The sequence below is a fragment of the Gymnodraco acuticeps genome, unplaced genomic scaffold (assembly GCF_902827175.1).
Source record: "Gymnodraco acuticeps unplaced genomic scaffold, fGymAcu1.1, whole genome shotgun sequence".
Taxonomy (NCBI): domain Eukaryota; kingdom Metazoa; phylum Chordata; class Actinopteri; order Perciformes; family Bathydraconidae; genus Gymnodraco; species Gymnodraco acuticeps.
Genome location: NW_022989979.1, coordinates 85,673 through 105,839, shown reverse-complemented (window position 1 = coordinate 105,839; position 20,167 = coordinate 85,673). Strand labels below are relative to the sequence as shown.

The 20,167-nt window shown below is 40.8% G+C and overlaps 1 protein-coding gene across 10 annotated transcripts in view; it reads right to left on the bottom strand.

The window, feature by feature from the left end:
* The window catches only part of ank2a (ankyrin 2a, neuronal), a 90,680-nt gene extending 71,271 nt beyond the window's left edge, over positions 1–19,409 (bottom strand). For 9 of the 10 annotated variants that reach the window (XM_034211655.1, XM_034211664.1, XM_034211665.1 and 6 more), the window contains exons 1-2: positions 19,003–19,409; positions 869–970 (exon numbers count right to left, since the gene is read on the bottom strand). In XM_034211655.1, the coding sequence (XP_034067546.1) occupies positions 869–970; positions 19,003–19,161 (261 nt within the window). In that variant the 5' untranslated portion in view covers positions 19,162–19,409. Of the gene's footprint in view, positions 1–868; positions 971–2,223; positions 2,685–19,002 lie in introns of those variants that run through there. The other variant, XM_034211658.1, reaches the window with a different exon arrangement.
* Between the last annotated feature and the right edge of the window lie 758 nt (positions 19,410–20,167).

The following is a 20,167-nucleotide window of genomic DNA, read 5'->3' as shown; positions in this document are numbered from 1 at the left end:
AGAATGAGTGTAGTGGACGGGAGTAGTAGTGGCTGTGAGGGGGGTTACGATCTTGCGAGGGCAGCCTAGCAGTTTAAAGAATGCACTGACCCAGCTCTGTTGTGTGATGCACGTGACACAGCAGAGGAGAGGTGAGACCATCAGGTCTGACCGACAGGCCAGTTAACAGCTTTGACCTACATCTGTGACGGCAGCATTTGCTGTGTGTTACTGTGCTCAATAGACCATTAAACAGAATACATGTTTGAAGTGCCAAATGTAGCTGTATTTATTATTTGGAACACAGTCAATAATGTAAAAAAAAGAAAAATGTTAAAATTGTTATTTTTTCATTTGGCGGAAACGATATAGGTCAATACAATTATCAAAAAATAAGTTTAACTAAAACTGTTTGTCCTTAAGTCTAAAGGCTCAAGACTTAATCCCTCCATGGGTGTTTCTCAATGTCGAGGAAAGCTGCTCCAGAGCCACTATTTCAAGGATACTACGTCATCGAGTGCCGCCGAAGGACTTTCGAGGCTGCACTATGGGCTGCACATGTGTAGACTCCGCGGTCTTAAAATCCCCACAATGCTTTGCGCACAGACCAATTTCCCAAATCTTTGGCGGGCCTATCAAATAACGCACACCTGCACACTTGCTAGCCTATTCCATTCTTCGTTTTCCGAGGCTAGGAGGTATTCTTGCCTCGCTTCTTAAGGAACTCACTCGGAGGTACACGTGCTACCAAGCAAGCCTCCTCGACATTGAGAAACACCCCATGACTTTGTGACCCTACAAAGTCCATGCATTTTGTTGCTCATCGCAAATTCAACATCAAACAGTGTAAGTGGTTTCAGAGAGAGAAAAGGCATTCAAGTTTTCTTACCTGGTTACAGGTGCTAATGTCTACTCCGTTTTTCAGGAAGTCCAGGACTTTGTCAATGTTCCCCGCTCTGGCAGCCCTCAGGAAACTGGTGTTACTGTCGGACTGGAGGGATGAAAACAGCAATTTAATACATAATAATCTAACAGAATTACAAACTTCTTTTGCATGAGGTATAAAAATAATGAACTAACATTAAGGGTTATTTTCACAGTTTGGTTTTGTGTTTCTTTTTACATACCCTTCAAGTCAATTTATAAAGATAAAAGTATCTTGCTCTGGCTGTGCATGAAGGAGTGTATTTCATATCAAATACTTATATAAATGGATTCAGAGGATGCATGGAAGTAGGACTTCCTGCTTGCATCAAAATGTATCCGAGTAGGCTTTTCTAAATGTAACCACCAGACACTAAGGCTGCACAAGCAGCTGCAACACACACACACACACACACACACACACACACACACACACACACACACACACACACACACACACACACACACACACACACACACACACACACACACACACACACACACTGTTTTAAATGTTTTGCCGCATTAATGTTGATGTACCCACTGAATTTGAGGTTAACCTTAGTATGAGAGCTGACATGTTGATAGTAACACAGTGTACTAGTGAGATCACATAACATTTTTAACCACAGAAGTAATCAAATAGATTATTTGAAATAATAATAAAGGAAAACACAAAATAAAATATGAATGGTGATATAAGTAAACAAGGAAAATAGGGTAAAATACAGATCACATTTTAAAGATGTCCAGGTCGAATCTAATATAAAGTCTGAGTTAATTTTCCCAAATAGTTTTTTGGACCAAAAAACACAAAAATAAAAACCAAACAATCAGTTTACTAGCACATACAGTATGACTTAAGAGAGTAGGAATATTTAGTGATTGGTTTTCTCTGGATACGTCAATATCAACTAATAATGAACATTTACGCTTATGCTAATTATTAATAAAATGTATGGATCTACTGTTCTAGTACACAATTGTCACAAAACGTTTGCAAAGGAATACTGGCCGTATTGATTCAACATTGTTGACAATGTTTTAGATTCTAGGGATAAGACTGCAGCGTGTCAATCAAACACAACCGGGTGTTAACTCGTAAGGTCAGCACAATCGAACTCTTCATCAGATCCCTGCAATGAGGCCACACCCCTGCAGAGGATCAAGTCAGACTCTTCACAAGCGATGTCACCATGACCAAGCTCACACAGCTACAAACGCTCCCCACAGCAAAGGGATTAATAACAACATGCTTTGTTGAACACTTCCTCAATGTAACAGAAAGCCTGAAAGCTGATTCCTCTCTCCACCTCTTACCAGTGAATCATCAACTTCAGATCCAGAGTCAGTTTTTCCGTAGTAGTCAGTGTGATGGTTTAAATCGTTGTCACTCCCAGTGGTCTTCAAACCTTTATCTGTTCCACAGGCCTTACATGTTGCTGCGTTTCCCATGGTAACAATCCAAATCGGTGTATAACTTCCAAGCGATAGCAAAAAACTGTGGCCTTTCTTCACTCACTCCGCTCACTGTATGGTCCAATCTTTGTAGTGTCTCACTTTGCGTCCTCAGGTAAAAGCCTCTCCTGCCCACTTCTTAACCACATCAATCAATTTTACAATCCATTAAATTGGTCCATGACATCTGCCAAATCTCAATTACTTCCCTATTACCAACACTCTTTCCCCTCTCTGTGCTCTTGTATCCCTTAACTCTGTAAACACTCTTCTTGGTGTGGACTGAGTCTATCCAAGGCCCTATCTTTCCCACTATTCCTCTAGCTCTATACCTTGACGCTCACTGTCTCTCCCGCCTTAGCTATTTTTACAATTCCAGACCCTCTCTCCAATGCAGACCACAACCCCTTGCTGTGTACCCTGGGTGGGGAACATGGCAGCTGGTTTTGGGTCAGGCTGGAGACCCCATGGGCTGTGATGCTCTCCAGGAATGCTAAGGGTCATAATGGAGTGACAGAAGTTGAGCCTGAACACAGTCCTAAGATCAGATCACACGGACCACTCAAATAATGAGGCTTTATGAACACATGCCTTCATGGCTATAATTGCAGAATATTCTAGATGCTGGTTTATATTTCAGATAATATATCAGTATGTCTCTTTAGAATATAAATTCAAATGCACATTATAATAGACTTGCAAACGTGTATGTTTGTAAAGTCACATATGCTTTTGCTGTCTTGATCATTTCTTTGAACACACCCCAAACAGAGATTGGATTGATTGGAAACCAGCTGTAATCTCTGTATCTGTACTGGATTTGATCTGCAGTCGGTCATGTAATAAATAGAGGATGCTGGATTACACACTGTATGGTGTCTGTGCATTGGAGGAACACCAAATCTCTACTGGGCCATTGGCAGTCATAAGCAAAAATAATAGTAAAACAATAATTGACTCATTAAAACACAATTCTCTTACGAACTTTTTTCGATACCTTTTTTTTCCTCCTTGATGAACTTTAAACAATAACCAACGTATTATTTTATCCTAAATATTACCAGAAGGTTGCTCCGAACAAGGTCATGCCACCAGCATGTGACCACCTCACTGAGCGAGAGCTTTTTTTCTCACATCTGTCATCTACTCCACATTCATCCATGTCCCTCACAGTTCAAAACACATCATCTGAGAGGGCAGCAACCACAGCACTGTATGATCAACCACATCCACATCTGTGCAACCAGTACAACTCACACACAATGTCCTATGAAAGTATACTAATAAGCCAAAAAGAACGCGGGTTGTTAAAATGTTCGGAGAACACAAACTTGACACAATATAATTTTGACAGAGAATTATGTGCGTTTTACCTGCTTCCTTCGCTCGGCTCTCTCACGGTGCCGTTTTCTCCTCTCCCTGGTTTTCTGTAGAGCTCTGTACTCTGGATTTGCCTCAAGCTCGCGAGCTTTCTTCAGATGGGCCGCAGCATGGGCCATGATGAATAAACCTTTCTACTTCTTTCCGTCTCAAAATAAAGTTTCACTAGGTGCTAAAGTTTCACTTTATTGACTTTCGTAAGTGGAACACTTAGTACCACATAATACACTTAACCTTTGCAGATACCAAAAAACTGTTTCTTAAAGTAATTTACAAAATGCTGTTTAAAAACTGTGCCAATTTAGATGAAAAGGTAAAGTATCTGTATATCAATATTACAAATTGAACATAAACCCACCTATAGATTACTTTTCATCTAAATCTAAAAAGCAAAGATAATGAAGTGGCTCCATAAAATGATCCTGTTCAATCTTCGTTCTCTTCTCAGGACAAAGTTCAGGAGGACAATCCGCCGAAGTCCCGCCACATCAAGCCGAAAGCAGCTACTGGATTTCCAGAACCTCACACAAACCACATTTGTAGGTCCACACATCCATAAATTCCAATTGTAATCAACCATTCACATGAATGGGAAAACACATGAGAGAGGAATATGACGACTGGGTAGAGTTTCTGAATAATGAGAGTAAGACCCAATCGCACACACCCACACATACACTCAGAGAATGACCCAGTCCAGATGTACATGAAAACCCTACTCCATGTGAACAGATGTGACTACAAAGTGTGTGCGTGTGTGTGTGTACTGTATGTGTGTGTGTGCACGTGCATGCACGTGAGAGTGCAGTCACAGTGTTTATTGTGTAAGGGGTTTATGGAGGCTGTAGTCTGCACCCAGTCAGCAGCCACAGCTATTCTCCCTTTCATAATTATAAAAACACATGGGTGAGAAGGGGGATGGGATGGGAGAGCAGGAAAAAACAAGTGGAAAAAATAAGACTTTTAAAGCCATTGTGTAGATTATTCCAGTTGTGATGCCACTAGTGGTAGGATCATAAAATGTACCCCCATGGCTCTGAGGGATACTGAGTTAAAATGGCTAAAAGCGTTTTTTCTTCGACTTAGAAGATATATCAATAATATTCAATATTTAGTTGTCAACACTCTTTTCTGTTGATGAGTAAAAAAACAGACCTTAAATTACATATTATGTGTTAGACGCTTTTATCCAAAGCGACTTACATACTAGATACTGTGGGCAATCCCCACAGGAGCAATTTTGGGGTGAAGTGTCTTGCCCAGGGAAACAACGACATGTTGACTGCAGTGGGGTTTGAACCTGTGACCCCCTGACCCCAACACCAAGGCTCTATCCACTGTGCCACACCCTCCTAAATCATAGTGAATGTGAAGAAATTGTTATAATGTTGTGTGCAAAAGTAGAATTTCAGCAAAAGATTCAAAAGTAACTTTTAAGTAGACATCAGAGGCCTGTACGACGAAGCCGGATTTTTTCTTAGCGGGCTAACTTCAGGGAAAACTTGGGGTTTCCGGTCCTACGACGTTGGTTCTCTTTTTAGCGGGCTGGATCTCCATGGTAACTTATGCTGAGCGGCTAACCAGGGGCCTATACTACGAATCAGGATTTTCGTTTAGCAAGCTAACTTCAGGGATTTCCGGTCCTACGAAGCTGGTTCACTTTATAGCGGGCTAGATAACTTATTCTGAACGGCTAGCCTGCGCCGCAGCAGGATAGGTTCCAGGATAAGAGATCAACTGTGCGGAGTTCTTCTTCTTCTTTGCTTTAATGGCGAATCGCTTTCACTTGGAGCATATCGCCACTATACTGTTGATTTATTTAATGTATAAACTGCCCATATTGTTCATATAGAACAGTGTTCACGTAAGCCTGCGCATTGATTTTATTTTTCATTTAATGTAACCGTTTCAATAAGGATACATCTATTACAGGTTGAGGTAGAAACCATGGTGGAACAGCTGATAACAACAGTGTGCAGAGTTTAAAGCGATCAAGTCATATTACAGGATAAAGGAAATACAGTTTAAACTGCCATTGCAGTTCAAATCACCATCTGTGTGAACGTGAAAATTAATAGAATATCACCTCCCATCTTCAGAGCAATCGGACTATTATAACTATCATTATACTATTATTTTAAGAAAGCTTAATTAAATATCTGCCACAACATAAGTAACCGGATCAAAGTAACATTACATAGCCTACAGTCCGCGGCACTGTGAGTGCAGACGTCGATGTGTCCCATTATCATTCATATCACATCATATCACATCATAATGTATCATATATTTCCTTATCTGAGTCAGCTGAGCCGTATCTGGCCATGCAACACTCACAGTGTCACATACTGTATGCAGAAGTATTATTTTAAGCAACACATTAAGTTGACGAAACACTCGAGTCAAATGTAATTAAAGTCAGATCGTGTCTTAGACGGGGCAGTGATATCATAAACCTGTTAATGTACGCATTCAAACACTTTTTCTTTTAGCAGCTGTATTCACCTTGCAGGTGCAGCTATGTGGCTTTTATCCTGGATAAAGTGTTTAAGTCATGGATGTTTAAAGTTCAACGTCTTCATATTTGTCTAATATTATAGTTCACTTTTCATTCAGGAAGTATGACGCTGTGCTGTCAGTACGCTTCTCCGTGTTTGTGATTGGTCAAATGTTGCTAACCCTGCCCCTTTTATGTGAACTCGCACCTAACTAGATAGGACACGGCTGGCTTGAGCCATCCACTTGATAACCCGCGTCGTAGGACCGTTTAGCGAGAGCGCATATGTTTTGGATAGGCCAACCGGCTAACTCAAACATATCCAGGTTATGTTGAACCGGCTTCGTAGTACAGGCCTCAGGTATTGAGGGATGTAAACACAGGACATAAAAGCAAAAAAGTTGATTAAATACATTATTCAAATCGAAGTAGAGAATAGAACGACGAGTAGAGAGACAGGGTTAACTCGGGTACAGGCTGTCCTTCAGTGAGCAGGACAGGAGACACCACTCGGTCCAGAGGGAGATCAGTGAGCAGAGAACAGTGGCTCCCACTCACCTGCCAGTCACAGGCTTCCCCCTGCATGGTGCCATAGTGGGTCAGTCTGAATCTCAACTGCGTTGGTACTGGTGTCTGATGGAATATGATTTGACAGCTCATGTGTATGTGCATGTGCGTGTGTGTGTGTGTGTGTGTGTGTGTGTGTGTGTGTGTGTGTGTGTGTGTGTGTGTGTGTGTGTTTGTTTGTCCACCACCAGGGGCCTATACTACGAAGCTGGTTCAACATAACCTGGATATGTTTGAGTTAGCCGGTTGGCCTAATCCAAAACATACGCGCTCTCGCTAAACTGTACTACGACGCTGGTTATCAAGTGGATCGCTCAAGCCAGCCGTTTCCTCTAGTTAGGTGCGCGTTCACATGAAAGGGGTGGTATTTGGAGCATTCGACCAATCACAAACATGGAGAAGCGTACTGATAGCGTCATACTTCCTGAATGAAAAGTGAACTTTAATACTAGTCAAAAATGAAGAAGTTAAACTTTAAACATCCATGACTTAAACACTTTATCCAGGATAAAAGCCACATAGCTGCACCTGCAAGGTGAATACAGCTGGCAAAAGAAAAAGTGTTTGAATGCGTACATTAACAGGTTTATGATATCACTGCCCCGTCTAAAACACGATTTTACTTTAATTACATTTGTCTCGAGTGTTTCGTCAACTTAATGTGTTGCTTAAAATAATACTTCTGCATACAGTATGTGACACTGTGAGTGTTGCACGGCCAGATACGGCTCAGCTGACTCAGATAAGGAAATATATGATACATTATGAAGTGATATGCCGCGGACTGTACTTAATGTTACTCTGATCCGGTTACTTATGTTGTGGTAGATATGTGGTAAGTGTTCTTAACGCTAATGTTATAATAGTCAGATTGCTCTGAAGATGGGAGGTGATATTCTATTAATGTTCACGTTCACACAGTCGGTGATTTTTGCCGGCCGTCTTTCCTGCGACGGCAGCTTTTCTGTATTTCCTTTCTCCTGTAATATGACTTGATCGCTTTAAACTCCGCACACTGAGCTCTGATTGGTCAGCAGGCAGTGCTTTCACTGAGTTGAGCTCTTAGCCTGCAACCTAACCTGGTCCCGACCAGGTTAGCCGCTAAGCATAAGTTACCATGGAGATCTAGCCTGCTAAAAAGAGAACCAGCTTCGTAGGACCGGAAAGCCGGAGTTTTCCCTGAATTTAGCCGGCTAAGCGAAAATCCTGCTTCGTAGTATACCCCCCAGGGTGTCAAAGTCTCCCTCAGTCAATGCAGCTAATGTTAGGAGTTTTACATTTCAGTACCAGGGACAGGGGCACTATCTCACACTTCTATTTCTGTTCACAAATGTTGCCTGATATGTTTCCACAGGCTCAGTTAACAGCAATAAAAACAACAACAACAACAACAACAACAACATATCTATCTGCTAGTTATGATGAATTGGACAAATCTGCTGAATCACTCTGCACTGTAATGCTGTCTAAAATGCTCTACTCTACCCCGAGTGCTTCACTCAGCTCCATAATGATGCCGTTTGAACAGTGAGTGGGTGAGATGTGCTCCTGTAGCACTCTCTGCTGGTTGAAAAGTGAAGATGGTTACAGAGATCTGATTTGAACAATCTGTGCTGTTGTATTTGCTGTAAAGTGTCTCTACTGTAGGCTATTTTTTATTATATGTACAGCACTTTGGCTCGACCAAAAATCGTTTATAAATGTGCTATATAAATAAAACTTGATTTGATTTAAAAATATGAATAGAAGAAACAACGGAACATTAGTACATAGATGATAACTGTTGAAAACATATATATTTATGTAAAGATTAATTAATTGTATGAATAATAAAATGACTTGATTTATTTCTATTTCCATGATTCCATGTCCTGCCTTTATGTCACAGTGCTTTAGTACTTAGACATTGCATGACATGGTATTTTTGTGTTTTAATCTGTATCTTGCTTCCTACAAATGAAATATATCAGCACATAGTTTATAAATTCTAATTTCAACTTTTAAAGTAAACAACTGTGCTGTAGTTCTTGAGTTTCAGCTTCAGCAGACACAATCTATAAGCTTATTGATCAGCATGGTAGTTGAGCCAGAAAAAGTGTTGTTACAGTAACATTGTTACATCTTTGTGTGTGCACACAGAAATGCCTTTATTAATACTATTCTACTAACTTGTCAGTGTCTATGCATTAGCAAGCAGATCAATGATCTCTATTGATCTTCTCCATCATGCACGATAGATAATGAGGATAAGGAGAATATAGTATCAGCTAAAGATGTGTGTGTGTGTGTGTGTGTGTGTGTGTGTGTGTGTGTGTGTGTGTGTGTGTGTGTGTGTGTGCGCGTCCATTTAGGAGTCAGATTACATTGAGAGGGTGCTCTAAAGAGAGTTGATGCAAGCTCTTGTTTCTCTTGTTTTAGTGGATCTTGTACGTGGGGAGGGCTTAATGGTCCTATTTTATAGATCCCAATGCTTTTATAAGGTCCATTAGGATCCTATGATGCACAGATATCTAAGATGCAGAGACCAGAGTCATGAACCCTGCACCTTCCTGTTAATTTGCTTCAAACTTCCAACTGTGAGTAGATGTATGCAAGGTTGGTGTGAATATTGCCATGTATTTCACCATGTGTGTGCTCAAACAAACACACATTTTCCTGTGTATTTGGGAAGAGTTTCACAAAATCCATGTTTTTTTTCTTTGTCTTTTGTGACTTTCCAGTGAAACACACTGAGAATGCAAACATTCTGTATTCAGTGCTTGCTCTAAATTCTAACATCAAACAAAAGAAATGAACCAACAACAAAAAAAAGAAAGTAATATATCTTCATCGTGATGGATTGCCGATTCCAAATGTGCCTGTCCCTGCAGGTTTATTTTCATATCACACTCATCATGGACTGAAATGAACTGGTGGCTGCAGGAGAATGCACTATTAATGTTATGCTTTGGAGCAGCACAAGTATATCATTTGAAGTAAATGAGCTAAAAGATACAAAAACACTGGTATGTCTCATCCCTGTGCTCCGGGGAGTCACTATCTATTTGTTTTAGCTGTTCTGGTTGTTTTGGGCGTTGCTCCTGTTGTTTATGATTTGTCTACCTACTAATGGAGCTTTATTGCTGACCAGTGGGGTTCGCCAGTGGTGAACGTCTGGCAGGTTATAATGCATCTGAGATTTCATGCAGGGAGGACCTTTATTTTTCAGATGACTCATTTAGAAGTCTTTAACAATGTTCAACCCCCTCCCAGCTGCTGCTTACTGAGAAATGCTAGTATGCATTAGTGCTTACATCTATTTTGTTAAAGTGATCCATTAAGCCTATGGTAAGTAAGAGTGTCAGACCTCTACTCCACATGCTTAAGTACAGTTTCCATTACAATCAACCCACATTTGGAGTTTGTCAAAGGGCTGGGAGATCTTGGCGAAGAAAACTCTTGAACTGAAGACAAGAAAAACAATGCCAACTTCTTACACGTACAGAAATGTTATGCTCAGAGATGTAAAGGAAGCTTCTGGAAATAAATCATTCCAGTACATAACATCCCTGTAAATCCCAAACTTTAAAACTTATTTTTATACATTTGAGTTTGGGCAGATTTAACAAATATAATACTATGCTTACTTTTTATTCAAAAGAGATGCTTGTTAACTTAGCGTAGAGAGAATAAGCATATTTTCCAACAAGTATAACTATTCCTTTACAGAGATGTACAATACGTTTTGGTTTGTTTTTTTAGCCTTTCACAGTCATCTGTGGTATGGCACAGCTACAGCCTCACTCAATTGTATTTTATGGCTTCAGAATGAAGACAACAAACCAGAAATCTGATTGAATATTTTTCCAAATATAATCCAATTATAATTGCCCAAAAAGAAAACACAATGCCTGCAGTGCCAACACTGATTCTCAGACTATACACAAACACACACACACACACACACACACACACACACACACACACACACACACACACACACACACACACACACACACACACACACACACACACACACACACACACACACACACACACACACACACACCCTGCTCACTCCCTTTGGGATATTGGTGATGCATCACATGATTGTAATATGAGAAAATCAACAGTGCAGTTTGTACCTGCTCTATTCCAAAAACTGTATGTTTGAATTCTTACAGATTCATAATGTTAAAGGTTAGTTTGTTGTAGAAAGAGAGAACATAATGGCTGCAGCAACTTAACGAGGTGTTTGTCATACAACAACCTACAAGTACTACAAACAATATAATAATAATATATATAATTAATGCTTTCACAATTTTGCCCTTAAAACACCGGTACTGCTACTAATTAGTTAAATGTAAATACTGGTAATGTCTATATCGGGAGTCTAAATAAATGGTGTCTTCCTTGCTTGTAAAGAGTGACAGATATATAGAGCAGAGACAGAGAGGGATCGGCTTCAAGATATGATTAAAATGTCAAGTCATTTTGCAGCCTATTTTACTGCTCAAGAAAGGTCAGAGTCATAAAGTACACAACACACAAGCACTCTCTCTTCTGTTTCTCAAAACCAAATCACACAGAGTCAAATCGAATAACTAGTGGATAAAGCACGGAGCTAGAAATCCATATCAGACCACACCCAAACATATTGAGTAATGACACCGAGACGTTGGTGAAGGGGAGGGCTGAGAGGAGAGGGAATACAGGGAGGGACCCACTGTAGATGGGAGGCATAACCTTGATAGAGTCACATGATACACCCAGACAGCAGGACGACTGGAGGGGAAGAAAGTCAAGACCACACCCTGAAGCAGCATCATGTCTACAAACACGATCATCTGATTTGTGACTTAGCTGATTTACCAATAACATGACTTGTTCCAATCAGCCTTCTGTGTTACTACTATACAAACAATCCTCTCCGCTTCCACATACAGGCAGCAGCTCCACAGGCAGACAGCAGCGCCACATTAACTGATTGCTTGCAGTTTTATGCTAAATCAGTCCACATCCTTCAACACCCTTTTTTCCAAGCTGAGTACTCTAGAATGATCTAGAAATGCAGAGTAAGCAACTATGACTGTAAATTCATTGTTTATTTCCCGGAACTGACGGCTAGTTTATGAGGTGTTATGATATCTAATACAGTAAAATGCAATGCTGCAACCGCAACCATTATCCACTGCTTCTCTGTGATACAGGAGGGTAGGTATGAGGGCTGCCCCTCTTAGTCGACTAAGACCTCTTTAGTTGGGTCATTTTTATATGCCTTTTTTATATTTTACGAGTTAACAATCCATCGATTAAATAAGCTAATCGATTAGTTCACACAATCATATGAGTGCTAACATATTTCATGGAGGACAGTCCAAGTGCCTTAGAAATGGCCGTCATAGTCATTCAAGGCTTTCCCTTTTCTCCCTCTTTTAAGTGCTGCCCTAGTCCCTTGGGAACACATGACGTCATTTTGCCATTCTTGTTAATGAGATGAGGGAGAGGCCTAGACGCTCCTGGAAAATAAAGTACCATATTGCAGTTAAACTGCCCTCCCACTGCAGATGCTATCAATGCTAAGTAATACCAATATCATGGTAACAGGGCGTTATTGACAGATGTAGGAAATGTGTGAAGAAGACTGTTATTTACTGGATCACAGAGAGGAGTTTTGCAGGCTGCAGGAGCTGGTAGAAGTGCTACAGAACAGTATGATGGGAACATACTGAATGTACTCTTCCAATATCAGAGTAGCACATGATAACAAAGGCCCAACTGTTGCTGTGTACGTAACAGGATGTATGTTTACCTAGAAAAGCATCAGCTATGTGACAACGACTAACATGATGATTCAGCCTCTATGGAGATAGGCATATGAATGTCATGTTTATTGCTTGCGCAGGCCTTAGCTAATCTGAACTAAGGCCAGAATACTGCTTTGAACCGGTATACATGTACATGTATCCTAATGTTGAATCTCAAGCTGGTGATGAGTGATATTTTCTTAACACAGTACTACACAAATAACTCAGAAACCTTATTAGCTGCAATTGTAAGAACAAATAACATGAAGAATGATGAACTATAGATTTCTTGCCAGAAGAAACCAATCTAACATATTTTTGAGACATTGTTTCTGTATATAATATATCCGGCAGTGGCTCAGTCAGTAGGGGCTTGGAGTGGGAGCTGTAGGGTCGCCGGTTCAAGACCCCGACCAGACCTAAAAAATATGGAGTGTGGACTGCTACTTGGAGAGGTCCCAGTTCACCTCCTGCCCTGCCGTGGTGCCCTTGAGCAAGGCACCGGACACCCCCCTTCCCCCCTCACTCCCATCGCTCCCCGGGCTCTGTGCAATAGCTGCCCACTGCTCCTAGTACTAGACTCCTGGTACTAGGATGGGTTAAAAGCAGAGAACACATGTCACTGTGTGCGCTGTGTGCTCTGCATGTGTGACCATTAAAAGAGGGTTTCATCCCTCCCAGTTATATTCTATATAAGACAAAAGATATCCGATACTGTGTACATAAGCAAATTATCCATTTATTTATAACTTATCTTGAAATCTGACAAATCTCCAGAGCACATCGCAGAGAACCAATGCCCTTAAATATTTCATGCATTTGCCATACACAAAGAAACACAATTATTGTTTTAACACTTTAAGCCCCTGTTTATATGCTAGCATTGCTAAAATGTTTGCAAAATGGATCTCCATCTGCTGGATGATCTCATCCAACGTCAGATGACAAAGGGTATTGAGGCAGAAGCGGATTTCACCTCGAAGTTTGATGCTTGATGAATAATGAAGCGTGTGACCTCAAATGTGCAGCAACCCAGTCATACCGGAAATGCTGAGTTAGGCTCTTAGACGCAGAGAGAGAGAAATAACTAGCCAGATGATTACATTTAGGTCATGATTCAGACTAAATCAAACTGATTTGATTTAAAGAATCAACAATAATTGTAGCTAAAACTCAAATGGGATGAATAGAAAATATAAAAGTAGCACACATCCTTGATTTATATAAAATATAAATGTGGTCATTGACGTGGTTTAACGGTAAACTGCGCTCTTCTCATTCAAAACTGCAGGAGATAAAAATGGCATCCCACCCTCTTACTCAGCATGTGGTAGAAGCAGTCTTGCAGGCATATGTGTGTGTGTGTGTGTCTCTGTGTCTATTCTCAACAACACAGTAAAAAGCTTTGATGTGTTTTCCTGTGAGAAAAACCTTCACTTACTCAACTCAAACATAGTGAGAGGCAGAGGAGATAGAGAGGGAGAAGAGGAGGAAGGATCCCAAGGAACTGAGAGAGAGCACATTTACATGAAGAGGTTTGAGCGGAGCTTCTGAGAAGTCCATTGATTACCAACCCCGCCCTCATCTCTCCCTCTTTCTGACTGGAAACAGAGTCATAAGGCCATCATGAATAATTAACGTCTAAATGCCTCCCACTGCCCCCAGTCCAAAAACACCTGCCCTCCTCCGTACAGCATGAATGGCAAAGGAAGTATCTTAATGCAAAATCCAACAACATCCTTCCTTTCCTGATGATTCATTTCAATAATGTATGGTATTCCTTTTGTCCTGAAGCTGTGGCCAGTTAATGCAGTACTCTCTCAGTTTCTTCTTATAAGATGTGTTCGTCACTTTTCGACTATGTCTTATTTTTTTGACGAACAGGCCTTCACCTTAACAAGAAAATAATGACGATGGTGCTAACACTGATTACTATTACAAATGATGACTCATCAAGTGAGGTGTGGTTATATCTACCCTTTCCATCCATCCATCCATCATGCTGAAATAGGATCAGCGAGGGAGATGGTGAAAGATATGACTTGGCCGCCCAATTTGTTATGAGGTACCATGACTGCGGAAAGGACAGTCCAGGATACAGTGTCAGGACACTGTTTGTACCCAAATATAGACATGCTGATGATCCATATGGATCTTGGATCCGCGACAGGAATACCAATGCCTTTTTCACAACACTATCACCATTACACAGCATAGTAACTCATACAAAACCCATAGCGAACATCATATGACTTGTTGCTTGTATATTGCATCAGAGGCCTTCAACTAAGTGGCTCCTTGATATTTGGAGTTTAATGCCAAATACTGTATCGTCACTGTGAGATTAATCTACAAATTGCATTTACATTATCTGTGTCTTTTTCTTTCAGGGTAATTTTGTACACTGCGGTAGGCCAGGTTTAGACCTTTAGAGAGAGAATAACATTGCTGAAATGATTAGTTGATTAACAGAAAATGTGTTATTTATAGATTTACTTTTAAAACAGAATATACCAAGAACTTGGCAGCATTTAACATCCCATTAAAATATTACCTCTATTTCAAAACAAACTCAAATGTAGTGGGTTTTGCTCTGTCAAAAGTAATTACTTAGACATTGTAGCATGTCTCTGACTAACAACAAGTTTCTATTGATGATGTTGCTTGTTTATTAGGAGTTGGAAAGTGTACTCGACATACATATTTTGCCTGATCATGCCTAACTACAGGACACAACAAAGCAGTACCAAGCAAGTATTTAACAGGAAACAATCATTCACTGTTAATGGCATTTGGTAAACGTTGCTGGAGGTACTGGAGAGGTTGATCCTTGCGTTCATTCACAGGTTTCTTTGTAAACACTTATAACCAGGTCTGGTAAATACAGCTTTGTAAAGCTGTACAGTATGTGTGGGTGTGTCTAGTGGTTTTTACATGTATGTACATCCTGTATAACTGCACCCAGAGACCTCAATTGGTCATGCAAAAGGAGAACGCTAAGGGTGTGTGTGTGTGTGTGTGTGTGTGTGTGTGTGTGTGTGTGTGTGTGTGTGTGTGCATGGGTGCGTGCGTGCATGCGTGGCTGTTCAGAGGTAATGTAATGAAGGCCATGGCTCCATTAGGACTCCCTTCCTGCAGAATCCCATCATACCACTCCCAGTGGAAAAAGAGAGAGAGATAGATAGGCAGACAAACACAGAGAGGCAGATGAGACACAGACAGAGAGGCAGTAGAGGGATGAAATGTCAAAGGCTGCAGTGAAATCTGACCTCCTGGCAGATCAGGATCTAAGTGTAGGGACCAGTGGTGGGAAGGAGTCCGCGAACAACAGTGTAAAGTGTGGGAGGTGTTTTGGATGGAAATGAGAGATAAATATGAATGACAGCCAAGAAGACAAGGTAAAAAGTCATTGTAAAACCCATTTTCCGAGAGTGAGAGAAATTAAGGCTCTGGAGTAGGATATGGGATACATTATTATTTAACTTAAAAGGAATGCGCCCACCAAGCTGGGTATGAAACAGGTCAAATTGCCTTGTTACAAGTCATTCATAAACCTTGTCTTAAAAATGTGACTTAAAATAAGTTTGTTATGTTATTAAAGTTACAGAAGTAAAACCCAATAAGTCAATGCCTCCAGATGGGTTTACAAGGAAAAGGAACAAATTCTCCTCCAAGCTCTGCTCTTGATATATGACCAGACCAAGACCATTTAAAATACAGACATTTCTTTCAGGAAACTCTTACTGCTCAATCTCTAAGAGCTTAGATCTAAACGTGGACAGCATGTCTGAAATTAAGAATGGGGGTTCAACGATTTCAATCATCAATATCCGACTGCATTGGACATACAATCCAGTCCTAAATTGATCTCTGAAAACTGAGCTCTCTTAGTATCCACTATTCAACCACAGCCAAGTGGACTGGCACAGGGAGAGGGTTGACAAATAGTGACGCAATGTTTTATTGTTTAGATAAAGAAGAAAGTAGGCTGCGGGGTGCAATCGCTCAGCACCAGCCCAGAGCATAAATGTGAATGCTCAGTGACACAGGATCAGTGAGCACACAGACATGGACACACAGCCACTTGGCTCGGAGAAACTATTATTCTCCAGGACAATCACGATAGAGACAGGAAGTATTTTTAGACCCCCAAGTAACAGCCAGCCATTACACAATTCCTTTGTCATTTTCCCTTTTTGCCTCACATACCTTATTGTTGTTCTGAGCTCTAACTCAACATTATGTTTTATCAGGTATAATGCATTTACAGTTTCCATTATCTATCTCTTGTGTTTACCAAACAAGCCTCATCTAGCTTATACAATCAATTCCCCCAAATCATAGAAAAAAACATAGTTTTCTACTTAACCTCTATTGGCATCTAGTGATTTATACTGTTTTGACGATTTTGTGAGATATTTAGTATAGATATTTGCCAAATGTACTATACAATAAAGTTTAATTAAATGTTGTTGTTTTCAAAACAATGGAAATGCGATTTTGAAAAAAACAATGTGTCTTCTTTTGTCTTACAATGTCCAATTCTACCTTTGGTTAAGTCACTGCTATAGCCAAGTTCCACTCTTGGGCAAGGGGAGAGTGTAGATGAAAGGGGGAAAAACCAGACAGACAAACCAGCAGCAGTTAACTTACAGGTGCTGAGAACATGATCTTTCATCAACATTGCTACTTGTGATCAATCAATGGGGCCAAGTTGGAGCCCCTGCTGCTAAACATGGGACCCCATGGTGAATCTTGCAGTGTGCTACCTATAAACAGTGAACCCTCAACTTTCCAAAACTACTTCCTGCTTTAAAAGGAACACATTTACTCCGATGTGTTGTAGCTCTGTGAAACGTTTACGTTTCAGTACAAAAACAAAGAGTATAGGGAAAATATACTGCAATTTTTTGTGTGACCATTTAACATTTTAGCTGCCAAAAGACGTAAGCATTATCGAGGTTCAGCCTATGTTCAGTGGTATGCAAGATCTTCACACATGTGGATACATATCTCAGTTGAGGTAGATTTGTGTTCAAAGTTAGTTAGCATTAGTTTTAAGTTTGACTTCTTTTGCCAGTTTCTGAAAAAGTCTTACTCTTGGAGAATATAAAGGAAAACAGACAGACATGCATGCACATGTCTAAGTCAAATAAAACGTCAGAGATCTATAACGAATGTGCTCTCTTTGTGTATTTGAGGAACACTTCCACTGAACAATATTAGTATTCAGATTCCCCCGGCACAATATGTCCACTTAATCATGAACTAACAACCCGTTTATGCAGTGTCACTTTAGATTTGTCAAAGCTCCAAATACAAAAACTCCGGATTTCCTACAAGTATGTAATCAAAATGGCCCCACCCTAAAATCAGAGAGTAAAGTGTGTGTCTATATGTGTGTGTAGCTGTGTGTGTATTTGTAGCACTACAGTCCATTACTGAAATCACATTAGCCTGAAAGAGGCACTGTCTGAGACAGGAAACAACCATCGTCCATCTCCTGAATCACTTTCACTAAATACACAAACACACATTTTACATGATCAGATCCAGAAGTTAACTTAACCTCAATGTTCCTGTTTATGCTACACATTTGTGACGACCCATAGACTTAAATTAAATGTTTTTTAGCAATACATTTGATGAAGTTGTTTTGATGAGGAGAGGAGAAGAAACGAGAGAAGAGGAGTGGATGAGGAAGCTGCTCATTATTATCATAATTTCACTCCACCCAAGGACAGAAAGACTTACTGGCCTTAGAAAACACATAGTCACACACACGCACGCACACACGCACGCGCGCACACACACACAATAATCAAAGAGAACCAGAAAAAAATCTGACTCTGTGGGCGCGTGAATGTGCTATATTGTATGTCTATTAACTACTAATGTTTGACACATTACACCTACTAAAGAAAAGAGCCCAGCACTCATAGAGGCTAATAATAACAAGTTCACAGCATTATACAATGCTCACCCTCTGACCAGTAGAGCATAATATGATCAATGTAAACGGTAGTCCTCCAGTGGGTGGTATAGTGAAGTAGTAAACATTGCTCACTGCAGCCTGAAATAGTGGCAAGTATGTTGGTGTTTATTTTGACGGCCATAATAACTGGCTTATTTAGGTATTATCACACTCTCCTGACTAAGTCTCTTATCAAAACAGATGGCATTTTCTCTGGTGAGACACATGCTCCCAGTAATAGCTAATTAACACAATTTAACACAATTAAAACATCTAAGAAAACCTTTAAAACCACGAGCTGATGTGCCCATGAAGCACGGCAACGCCTTTTGCCTGCCCTCCCCAAGCACGCAGCATCAGCAGCGGTTCGGGTTGCTGGTTAACGGCTGACTGGGCCGGTCAATGCAGAGCGCGGGCTGCGGACAGACACCCACCTGCCGTATACGGTTCTGGTGCAGCGGTGGTGGAGGTCCACCCTCGGGGGACGTGTTGCACGAAGAAGCCATCTTCGCGTCCCGGTCGGAGCTGCCGCCCCTGGAGAGACTTCCTTCAGGGCTGCTTGACATTCTGTCTCGGGATGGCTGCTGCTGCATGGTCCTTTGGCCAGTGCAAGGTGGATCTCTGTGCGGGCCTCAGTGTCCACAAGGCTAGGCAGGGCCAGGAATCATTCTGCTGCGTGACACACAGTCTGTCATGAAACGTGACAAAATATAATACTGTGTTTCTTGCAGATTGTCAAACGAAAACGAGCGCTCCCTCCGCTCAGGGATGCTCCTGGTGTGTTGCTGTAACCTGACTGCGTGTGTACTGTGTATGTGTGGAGATGTGAACGCGCCTCAGATGCGCTTCCCCGAAACTCCGCAGGATCAATGATGCTTTCAGGGACAGTCGGAAACTTAGCGAACGCACCTTTATTAGCATGATCGATCAGAAAAGCTGCAGTCTTCTGACACTCCAGTTGCTCAAACACTCTATAGGGGAGGAGCAATAGATACAGTGATTCATAATATGTTATTTTTGGTTTTTAGTATGTTACTAATGAGAAAAAGTGCGTCTATGTTTTTACTTTCAACGTGTTATGTTTGTATATTATTGTACTACAAACAGCGAATACACTACCATGACAGATTTACTCATAGTTTACTACCAGAGAGAAAAATAAGCTCTGCCCCATTGACCTCTCTAATAAAAAACTGAAATATAACAAAACATTTTATGGCTAGACCATTTCCTACTAATGGTACATGAATGCACCGAGAAGCAGCAGCAGTGCGCTTCTGTTTTGCTTTTGAAGCTCCCACCCGTCGGTGCTTCTGCAGCAGTAGTCACAGTGTGGTCCATGATTGAATGAAAACTGTAAGAGTGCTTGCTAAAATATGAGATCACCGAAGCCCCGGGCACATTGGGTTGGGCTTACATAATGTTAGCTCTCTCTTAGTTTTCTTACGCCCCCATCTTGGCCTGTGCTGTGTGTCCTCACTGAGCTACATATTTAATGAAGGTTGACAGGGCAAAATCAATAACAATGTCTTTGACATTTAAAAAGCAGACAGGAGTGGAGGAGGGCAGGTGGAGAAAGGAAGTGTCATATTTCATGTT